The following is an 11,984-nucleotide window of genomic DNA, read 5'->3' on the forward strand; positions in this document are numbered from 1 at the left end:
TTCCATTCTTTTTGGTAAAAGCTGAGGAAATGATGAGGAAATGAGTATTGCTAACTCTTGTCTGAATTCTGACAACATCAAAGGAACTGATATATAGTTATGGCAGATGCCAGTCATTTCAGATAGCTACCACATCTTAGTAGATTTTGAATGACCAGAATAAAGTTTTCTGAAAAAATAAATACCATTTTCATAAAATAAATCAAGTTTGTCACAACCTCTAAGTATAAACAGAAAAAGCAAGTTAGGTAGGTCAAACACTTAAATTCATATACTACAGGGCAATGAACTTTGATCTATAAGCATTATATTTTACCTATTTTAAAATGAAGGACTACTGAGAATGAAGAACAGTACCTGATTCCATATGTACCTACTTATAATTCATAATGATACTAATAAAGGAGAATATTTAAAATGGCAACCACTAACTACCAAAGATTAAGTTATGATTTTTTCATAACTTTTTCAACTTTAGTATTTTTCTGGAGCTTAGGAAGAGTCTAATTATCCACATCTTAACAAGTACACACATAAAACTATTCTAAGTAGTTTTGTAATATATTGTAAAAGTAGCAAACCTGCATTAGAAATATCAACAGTATACCTAAGAAAAAATGAATAAAGTAAAACATCTATCATTTACCTACCATAAATCTGATCCATGAGTTAAAGGAACTATACATTACAGGTCTTAGTCCCAAAGCCTGAAGCTAACCTAACAGAAAACCCCAGCATTTTCCCCGCTAAAGTGAAGGGGAAGACAAATATGTCTTTTATTTCAAATACTACAGAACTGGAGTTATTAGACAATGTAGTTTCTAAGACAAGAGAAAATAAGTGAAGGCAGAAGAATTAGAAAGTGGACTTCCCATTTTCTATAGGGGACTTTCTGTACGCAGGAAGCCAGATGAGTTGTTCAGTCATAAGAAAGTATGGTCTCCAGTGCCCTCCTCAGATGTACCAAAAGAATAATGAGAGAAAAAGAACTTCTAAGAATATGGAGCCAAGAGCAATAAAAAACAGTGGCCTGTGCAACAACACCCAAGAACAGAACCATGGAACATTCCTTCTCTGAAAGCAGAGAGACCAGGACACATTTGCCCAGTTTACAGAATTGCTGGGGACCAAAGCCTCCTATATGCCTCCCATTCTTTCTATTGTTTCAAGAGTCTTTTATTGTGGCATTCCTATCTCAGTTACCACAGTATGTTGATCGGGGCCAGATATCAACAGTATTTTCTTAGGTCACGGGTCTCAGTATCAGTAAAAACCACAACTAGACCTAATACATATTACAAGATCTTGGGTTTCAACTAATTCCATGATTGGATGAGACTTCTGGAATTCTTAAAATGGAGACAAAGCAGATTTTGTATATGGGAAAGATATGAATAACTGTAACCAAGAAATCAGATGGTGGTAGACTAGATTCTTGATCCCAAATTTCACCCCCTTGTAATAAACCTGCCAAGTAATTTTGCAATAGGGAACGGAAGCTGTAGAAAAGGTAAGGTAGCAACGATGTGTCAATACTGGTCAAGGTTTCCTAAAACATGTCCAAGAACCCTGGGAATTATTAGAAATATTTCTGGGTCCATAAGTTTCATATGAAAGTTTGCAAAGTTTGTATTCACATTTCTACTGATTTCAAATTAATTTAAGTATATTAAAGTGGACTACCTTGTAACTAGTACTCAATTTCAGTGGTCACATTTGCACTGCTACCAATGAACATCAGTGACTATTCAATTTGTAGAGCCACATTTTTCAAATTACAGATGGATTCTTGGCAATCTGAAACTTTTCAGATGTTCTAGAGTAGTGCCATACAAAGTGTGGTACAGACAGCAATAAAGGTCCCTTGGCCAGAGAAGTACAAAAATCAAAATTAACATTTTCAAACCTTAAAAGCAGCAGTTTGGCAGTAATTTTAAGCCTGCTACATTTAATTTAAAAATTAATGAAGTGGGGATTTGTATTTTTAACATTTTTTCCCACTTGTTTTAGAATTACTTGGCTAGAGCCAATAATAATCTCTTTTTTAAAAAAGTATTTATTTGAGAGAGAGAGAGAGAGAGAAGGCATGGGGAGGTGGGGAGAGGAAGGGAAGCAGATTCCCCGCTGAGCACAGAGCCCCCACGTGGGGTTCGGTCTCACAACACTGAGATCACTACCTGAGCCAAGAGTCCAACTGTGCCACCCAGGCACCCCAACAATAATCTCTTAACTATCCATTCCAATATATGTTCCATAATGCTTTTCTTTATTGCCATATTGAATTTGACAGTATCGACTAGTCCCTTCCTTATAAAAGCCCTCTACTTGACGAAACTACTCACTCCTGGTTCTCCTCCTATATAAACCCTTTACAAACTCTTCTTCTGTCCTCTTCTTAAATGAAAATGTTCCCCAAGGCTCCCTATGACCTTCTTCTCTTCTTACTTCCATATAACTCCTCAGTAATTCCCAATAAACCTGAATCTACCAAGAAAAAAATTGAGAATTATTTTAGCCTATTATTTTTCACTTATGCTCCTATCTACACAATTAAGTGCTATCAATTCTACTTTCTACCAGGAAAGTTCAAATTCTGATACTCAAAAAAAAAAAAAAAAAAGAAAAGAAATATTCACGCATCTTAACAACTTTTTCAAGTGGTGCATGAGCTCCTCAAGTCAAACCACAAAGGTAATATTCCTTTCCTAAAGGCTACTTCCATGTTTATTGATATAAAATATTCATTTCTTGCTTTCACATCTAACCCTAAAATAACCACTACTACTGAGCTGCTAAGCAATTTTTTTTGTTTTGCTTCAAGTCAAACTTTACTTTCCTTATATACAAAGTCATTATTACGCCACAGAAAATTAAGAGCCATTTTCTATATTACACATACCAGAGACTTATTAAATATAGGTTAAATTATAAGGGCTGATGAATATTGAGGCATCTTACTAAAAGCTTCACTTTGGATTATAATTTTCTCACTGGAAGAGTTTATGTTCATTCCATTTTTTCCAAATCTACATTTAAAAAAAGAGGTACTTGCCTTTTTATCTGAATAAAACAACTCTAAATTCTATTTTCTTTACGAAGCAAAACTTTTATTCTGAAAAGGAAGTTTACTCTGAGCTCATTGCAAAACTATCTATTTCAGTCATATTCCAGATTTAGCAGGACAAAGGGCAACAGCAGGAAATGGAGCATCACCAAGGTCCAAAACAAACTTGGTTTAGAGTAAAAAAAAAAAAAAAAAAAACAAAAAAACCTCACATTAGGATAATTAAGCACTATGCTTGAAAGAAAAATAAAAACAGATTAAAAATTAAGAGACTGATGAGGGGCACCTGGGTGGCTCAGTGGGTTAAAGCCTCTGCCTTCAGCTCAGGTCATGATCCCAAGGGTCCTGGGATTGGGCTCTCTACTCAGCAGGGACCCTGCTTCTTCCTCTCTCTCCTGCCTGCCCCTCTGCCTACTTGTGATCTGTCTGTCAAATAAATAAATAAAATCTTAAAAAAAAAAATTAAGACACTGATGAGCACTGCTTCATCACTAGATAAAAAGATTTGAATATTGTTCTGTAATATTAAATAAAGGCAAAACGGAAGTAATGATACACTCTCCAGCTCATACATGTATTTCAAAACTAACAAAGATAACATTTTATATTTCGTAGCCTTACAGTGCATTTAATATAATCAATTCATCTTTTCTCAACAACTCTGAGATGCAAAAATAGTTATTTCTTTCCATTTCACAGATGAGAAAACTGTTAACATGAAGAAATTATGTAACCTCTTGTCAGGTCCTTCCTTAAACTCAGAAGCAAAACTGGGACTAAATCTTGCCTCTAATTCTGTAGCTTCACAAAACTTTTTAGTGTAAAATGAGTATCCAAAAAAAAAAAGCAAATGACCAAAATGAACCATAAATTTTCAACCCACAATGCCACATTTCAAATGTCATGATGCTTTTGAGTCACCTTGTATCTTTTTAGTGAGTTCATGCATTTGATACTTTCCACTACACAGAACAAAAATAACTTAATCTTATCTAAGAATTTGAGAAGCTCAGTTTCTCTCTTGCATATTCTGGGGATCATCTATAGCACTCCCAAAAGGCTAAATGTGGAACAGAAATATATTCTAATGCCTATCCAAGGGGAGCTGAGAGAAGGATTTTATGATACACGTATGTCTTGCTACTTATAATATATGAATTCCAAAAAGTTGTATGATAATATAGAGATGAAAACTGTTCTCAGCACTCTCTCTCTTACCATAAGCACATTATGTAAAAAAAAGTCAAAGGATACAGGGAATAACATGGTGCCTACTACAGATAATATGAACTAAAATGTAAATCAATTTGTCTTTAAAACTTAAGAAAAATATGCTCAGACAAGAAATAGTTAAGTACTAAACTAAAATACAGATACATGATTAAACCTGTTCAAATTAATGTTTAACTTATAAGAGCTATATGAAATGCACTGTTAATGAAATCGTTGATCCAAACGGTATGACCGTTTGGAGGTAAGAAATGTTCAGACTACATAATCTAGTGAAATTATCTGTAGAACGTAGGAATGCTGGGTGTTCAGAAATCATCCTTCCTATATTATGTAATAATAACTACATGACATTAATAAATAAGCCACTAAGAAGATGCATGTTTCTAACAATGCAATTAATTTCTACTCCTAGAAGGAGAAAGTGAAAAATCAGACCTGAAAAGTTTGGTTAGAAAAACAAATAGCCAAGGGGTGCCTGGGTGGCTCAGTGGGTTAAGCCTCTGCCTTCAGCTCAGGTCATGATCTCAGGGTCCTAGGATCAACACCCACATCAGGCTCTCCGCTCAGCAGGGAGCCTGCTTCCCCCCCCCCACCCCTGCCTGCCTCTCTGCCTACTTGTGATCTCTCTCTGTCAAATAAATAAATAAAATCTTAAAAAAAAAAAAAAGAAAGAAAGAAAGAAAGAAAAAGAAAAACAAATAGCCAAGTTTTCTACCCCAATTTTTAAATATCAATTTTAATATGTGGGAAGCCACCTGCTAAAAACTGAAACCAGTAATTTATTTTAATTGTACTTGAAAGCCTTTAATCACTAGCATTTAGGCTTACAATCAAACCCAGACTAATAGGAAACATATTTATATATTCTCTTTTCTTTTGCCTACCTAAACAGTATGACCCAAGGACTATTTCTGATATTACCCTATTTAAACACCTACTAAAATTTTACAATTCTAAGTGGTAACTTTTAAAACATTACATTACACAAAAACCCTAGAACAGTATCTTAATATTGACCTATGACTAATACACTGTGGAATACCTATGCTGGTTAGCACTGTGGCAAATACGGAGGATGTCCTAACCTTACCATTCTAGAGCAGACTTTCAAAAATTTTCAGTCATCTTCTTTATCAGGTATGTATACGATGTTTGGTATGTATAGCACACTAACTAGGGCAGCAAAATGGTAGACAATATTAAATTTTAATCACTAAAGATGAACTTGAGGGGCACCTGGGTCAGTTAAGAGTCTGTCTTCGGCTCAGGTCAGGATCCTGGGATGAACCCCACATTGTGCTCCCTGCTCCACTGGGAGCCTGCTTCTCCCTCTCCCTCTGCCTGCCACTCTCCCTGCTTGTGCTCTCTCCCTCTCACTCTCTTTCAAATAAATAAATAAAATCTTAAAAAAAAAAAAAAGATCAACTTGATACTTAAGAAAGATAAGGGGGATGCTAATAAATCCAGTCATTAAAACAAAGAGAAAGAATCAAATATTTATTCTGCCTGCCTCCCCTTCAAGGAACTGTCAAACAGCTGACAAGGTAACGCTTGTCTATATATGTTCTGCTAATAAAGAAATGATAGAATTGGAATATCACAGTTCTGCAAATTCCTAATGAAATAATCAATACATGTAGGTAAAATTCACTGATAGCGGAGACACTTATAAATTATTCTAGGCTTCCCCCACCAAATAGAATGTGAATCAACCAAGTCTCTAGATCTGCTAGTTTGCAGACACCAGGTGAGAAAAACAATTAAAATCAAGGATGGAACCAGCAAAACTCAGACTGAGGAAAACGCTAAAGTCAAAAGTTGGTTTTGTCAACAAATAAATAGAAGGAACAGAAAGTATGGTGAGGGAGAAATATTTAACAGACATGTTAAAATATTTAACAGACAGTTTCAACAAATAGGATGTGTATTACTGAATCAAACAAAACAGCAGGAAAATAAATTTATGATACTACAGAAAAGTTTGAATACTGACCAGGTATTTGATGATTCAAAGAATTATCGTATTCTGATTGTTTTTAAGAAGAGTTCTTGTTTTAGAGATATACTTTTAAATACTTATAGATAAGATTATGTCATCAAGGATTTAAAACAATGCAGGGGTAGTAGATTATTGATGAAAACATTACTGAACATGAATCGAAACAAGATGACAGATACAAAAGGGTTCACTATATTATCTTCTTTATTTATGTCCACTTGAAATTTTCCATAAGGAAAAGCTTAAAAAAGATGAACTAAAAAAGGTCTATATGACAATCCATAAGCATAAGGACAAAATACGCCTCACTCCGAGGTCAAAACAAACGAAAATCTTAAGGGTGAGTTAAACAAGCATTCTCCCTATACACACACACACTCTGAAATGAAATATGAGAAAATGAGACCCAAAGAGGTAAGTCTTGCTCAAGGTCACAAAATAAAATAGGAGCAGAACCAAAACTTGACTTCACAATTACAAGCCCACAAAGAAGTCCAAGTTGGAGCTAAGTTAAAAGATCTGTGCAATCCTGAAGAAGACTGATGGCCCGTCAAAGGTGTTAAAAATGATATTTAAAGTTAGGTGAAGGGGCGCCTGGGTGGCTCAGTGGGTTAAAGCCTCTGCCTTTGGGTCAGGTCATGATCTCAGGGTCCTGGGATCGAGCCCTGTATCGGGCTCTCTGCTCAGCGGGGAGCCTGCTTCCCTTCCTCCCTCCCCCCCCCCCTCTCTCTGCCTGCCTCTCTGCCTACTTGTGATCTCTATCTGATAAACAAAATCTTTAAAAAAAAAAAAAATAAATAAATAAAGTTAGGTGGAAAAAAAAAAAAGGCAGGTGTTTTGAAAGACAAAATGCTAGAATGAGAACAATAAGCCTAGGGTATAGGGACCTGGGCATTTGGTAATCATCCTCAACAGGGAAGCAGAAGTGTTAAATCTATAATATATATTTGGAAACTATTTGAATTCAAGGTGTTGGTAGAAAACAAAGTTGTTACCTAGCTTACAAGCTTATACATAAACTGGTGAAACATTAAATCATTATTGTAATAACAATTTTTGAAAATAGCTGAAAAAATCTTAAATCTTATTACATGTACAACTGATTTAAATCTTAAACATAAAAATGGATTTATAAAAAAAGGGGGGAGTGACTTATCTTCCTGTCCAAAAATAGGCTTTAAAATTTGACCATGAAGGGTCTTCGTTATTTACTTAGACATCTTCATAAAAGAGTGAAGATTCATATTTATATTAAGTTATCAAGAATAAAACTCTGGATATGCCATATGCCAACAAACTATTTTTTTTTAAGATTTTATTTTTAAGTAATCTCTACACCCAACGTGGGGCTCAAACTCACAACCCCGAGATCATGAGTTGCACACTCTACCAACTGAACCAGCCAGGAGCCCCATACCAACTTTTCAATAAGCACAACGACAGAACAAGAACTCCACCTACAAGCAACATAACTAATGAACAAGACAATGTAATGCCATTTATCTTTTGTCATCCTGAAAATGTAAAACCTACTAAGTTTAATGTATTTTTTTATTTTATTTTTTTTTAAGATTTTATTTATTTATTTGACAGATCACAAGTAGGCAGAGAGGCAGGCAGAGAGATAGGAGGAAGCAGGCTCCCCGCTGAGCAGAGAGCCCAATGTGGGGCTCGATCCCAGGACCCCGGGATCATGACCTGGGCTGAAGGCAGAGGCTTTAACCCACTGAGCCACCCAGGCGCCCCTAATGTATTTTTAAATAAATCATTTTTAGACCACCAGACATTCATGCTAAAATGCATTTTAATTTTTGGCTGACATGTGTTAGTGACTATTTTCAAAAGTGGTGAATTAAATTCCTTTTTTATTAGAAGAATGGTCTATTTTTAAAAAGACATTTCTGGCATTAAATTACACAAGACTAAAAAGCTATTTTAAAAATCCATATCAAACATTTCAAAGTGGATGTCCTTCAGTAATTTTGAGAACTACCAAACCAGGAAGTCAAAGAAAATTCCAGTGTGATCTCTAAAATTTAGTATTAGAGATAACTGAGATCGTTTGTTAAAGAATAACTTGTTCTTTAAAAAGCTGAATTAAAAAGGAGCCCAGAGGGATAATGCAGAAACAGAAGCTGAGACTTGAGAACTTCACCAGACTTAAAGTAACTCAAGTAGTAAATTAGAGATGTTTCTCTAACCCTCGCCAATATCTTCAAAGTACTAATGTAGCTCCTCTCTTGAAAAACATGTTTTTAAGTAGTATCTTTCTCCCCCAACAACCTAAAATCAAAGCTAAGGTGTAAAAATTCACATAAAGACAAACACAAAAATTTCCTTTTAAATGCGAAAATAGGGGTGCCTGGGTGGCTCAGTGGGTGAAAGCCTCTGCCTTTGGCTCAGGTCATAATCCCAGCGGGGAGCCTGCTTACTCCTCTCTCTCTGCCTGCCTCTCTGTCTACTGGTGATCTCTGTCAAATAAATAAATAAAATCTTTTAAAAAATGCGAAAATAAAATATATTAAGGAGTCATAATGGATAAAAGCATGGACCTGACTCAGGTGGTTCTGCTTCTCATAGCCCGTTTAACCTCTGCACCAATTTTCTTATCAGCGAAAGGGGATAATTACAAAACCCACCTCACAGGATTTTTGTGTGGCTCAAATGAGACAACACTCGGATGGTCCTATCATCGCAGTAAACTTACAGTAACCACCTCAAACCAATAACCATTTTCACATAAGCAATAACCTTTTTTAAGCTAATTAAAAGGTTAATTATAGGAAAAATGCTGAATGCTCTTCTCATAAAAATATCTCTATCCCACCTCCAATTTGTGGGAGAAAAAGAAAAACACATAAACAAATATTTTATTTTTCTCCTAAGGTCATAATATCACACATAATTTGGGGAATCACTTAAGAAAAATATCAAAACCATACTTATAGGATTTAAAAATTTGTCAGTATTGTGTATGTGTTCAAACCTGGAAAGGTGGAAAACAGAAAACTCCGTGTTTTTAAATTTGGCCTCATTACTATGAATAAAAATATGCTACTCCATTAAATAAAATAAGGCCAGTCACAAAATTTTATAACAAAGTATTTTAAACTTAGAAATAAAAAGGAAAGCAATTACCTTTGTACAATAAAGCATCCAAAGTTCAAAGAGCCTCTCTCTGGATGCCATTCTGGCTTTCACTCTGGCGCTTTAATTTTTCCTCAAAAAAAAAAAAAAAAAAAAATTGTGTTCAAGACCACAGCATGTTCATTTTATTCTCCAAGTTTTTCAGCCGTTACAGTAAAGCTCAAAACAGCAGGGAAAACAAAAAGAAGTGAAACAAATGGACTGTCTTCTGGCCAATAAAACTCAGTTCAAGCAGTTACTCCAACTTATCTTCATCAGTGGTAGCTGGGCGATTAAATAAATCTGCGAAAGAGAAAAATACACAAAGGTTTGCTAGAAACAGAGACCATATTTTTTTAAAATGTAGATTTATCAGAACTCTAGATTATTTACTTCACATCCCGCAAACAACCAGCCAAGCTTTTATAGTTGAGTCCACAGAAACTAGTGCTTCAGGAAAACATCACAGCCAACACAATATTTCACACCAACATCAAGTTAGAATTCCCTAGGGCAGATCCTGAAAGATGAGTACTCATAACCAAAAATGCATCCTGTTGCCACTCGTTTATTTTCTATAAACATAAAGCCACACTCAGTAGTGCTGTATTTCAAAGACAAAGAATCCCTTAGAATTTTCTAGGCTGCTTCTCAAAACTTGTTGGGAATGTTTGTCGTTCAGTCGCAGGGCAGGGCGTGGGGAGGAGGGTGAAGAATTCCTGGTTTGTTTATTTTAACAGTATGGGAGAGTGAAAGTTGACCAGCCCACCTGGCCTCACAACCTCTCCACCCGGGAAGAAGAAAGGAGCAGCACAGACCCTGCCAGTGTTTTCAGGGATCTTTAAATTGCCTCCTCGCATCCCAGACAACCAAAACAGAGGCAAACCTAAGGTGTGCCAAGCTCCGAGGAGAAGCTTTGGAAATGGGGCAACGCGAGCTCGGCATCCTCCGACCCGCTATTCACGCCCGGCCGACCGCACTGGGACACACCCGGGTCCACCTCGCCCCCTCACAGCCGCCCCAGACTCTACAGCGCACCCCGGGCCCTCCCACATCTGCCACACAGCCCCTTCGTCCCCAAGACCCGCTCCCCTCACCGCGCTCACATGGGGGGGGGGGCTGCGCCAAGGCCGTCAGGCCGACGTCTAACTTACTTCCCTCGCCCCCTTCCCCAGCCGAAGCCCCGTGTCACCTCGCAGCAGGACAGGCGGGCGGGAGAGGGAGGCGGGGCGGAGACGGCGCGAGGCGGGGAGCGAGGGCCTGGAGGAGCCACGGGCGGGACCGTCCTCTCGGCTAATCACTCCGGCCTCTAAGGATTTACCCGGCCCCGGGGCAGGAGCTGTTCATTGGCCGCACAGGCTGGAAAGGGGCGGGTGACTTGAAGACCCGCCCCAGCATTCCTGCGCAGTCGCAGTCGACCGTGCTCCCGAAGATTCGGGGGCTGGCGCCCGCTGGGGCGTTCCGGCGAGTCGTACCCAGGCTGGACGTGTGGGCTGACCGACGTGCTGACGTTCTTGCCCCGCCACTACGGGGGACGGTAGCATTTGCCTGACGGCGTCATTTCCGGGATTCATCCGGGGGCGGAGAATCCTGGAGTGCTAACTAAAGGGGATTTCGTCTTGATTCTGTGGAAAAAAGGGGTTTGGTCTTTGGCGCGTATACTAATGTGAAAACAAAACAAAAACAAAAGTCCTTCCCCTGATCGCGTTTGTGCTTTTTACTTTCCACGTTGCGAAATGTCCGATCCAAAGGGATTATTTTGACAATACTAAAGGCTTCAAAGGGTTTTTGCTTTTTCATGAAAACAAAAGGCAAAGGCTGCATTTACTAGATACAGACAACTTTCAGGAGATATTAGTCTAAACGGAATGGGAAGACACGTAGATTAATCACCTCTGGTATACCTAAACGTTGTAAAAACTTTGTATTATGAAAAATGTCAACCACATACAAAAGTAAACTAGTGTAAGGAAACTCCACATACCATCACCCATCTTCAAAGATTACCAACTAATGTCCTATCTTGTATCATCTATACCAAAATTTGGCAAACTGTAAACAGAGTAAATATTTTAGGTTTTGCGGACTGTCTTGCTTGGTACGTATTTAAGAATTAATAAAAGAATAATATTTAGTAACATTTGAAAATTAGGTGAAATTCAAGTTTTAGTGTTGAAAAGTTGGCTGGAACCCAGCCATGCCCATTCCTTTACTTTTTATATACCACCACCACTACCACTCTGAGGTGAGTTACCACTAAATCTTTTCTAGGTTATTATAATAGCCCCTGCCTATGCACTCTCCTCACCCACGGATCTCCCAACACAGTAAGCAAAGTGACCTTTTAACCTAGAAATAAGATGTCACCCCTCTCCTAAAAACTCTCCAGTAGTTTCCCATCCCACTTAAAACAGTGAACAAGGACCTGTGTTTTCCTTCCACACTCAGCTCTCTAACTTCTCCCAACTATTCTGGCCTTCCCTTATTTCAGTCCAGACCAATGGCTTCCTTGCTGCTCCTAAAATTCACAAAGCTACTCCACAGTGATTTTACATAAGCTGT

At 37.7% G+C, this 11,984-nt stretch overlaps 1 protein-coding gene across 1 annotated transcript in view; it reads right to left on the bottom strand.

The window, feature by feature from the left end:
* Positions 1–10,733, bottom strand: part of NBEAL1 (neurobeachin like 1) — a 195,557-nt gene extending 184,824 nt beyond the window's left edge. Inside the window, exons 1-2 of the mRNA XM_080798670.1 lie at positions 10,529–10,733; positions 9,435–9,725 (exon numbers count right to left, since the gene is read on the bottom strand). Coding sequence (XP_080654796.1) covers positions 9,435–9,485 — 51 coding nt within the window. The 5' untranslated portion in view covers positions 9,486–9,725; positions 10,529–10,733. The remainder of the gene's footprint in view (positions 1–9,434; positions 9,726–10,528) is intronic.
* Positions 10,734–11,984: the final 1,251 nt, after the last annotated feature.

Source organism: Martes martes, assembly GCF_963455335.1.
Source record: "Martes martes genome assembly, chromosome: 3".
In the NCBI taxonomy this organism is placed as follows: Eukaryota; Metazoa; Chordata; class Mammalia; order Carnivora; family Mustelidae; genus Martes; species Martes martes.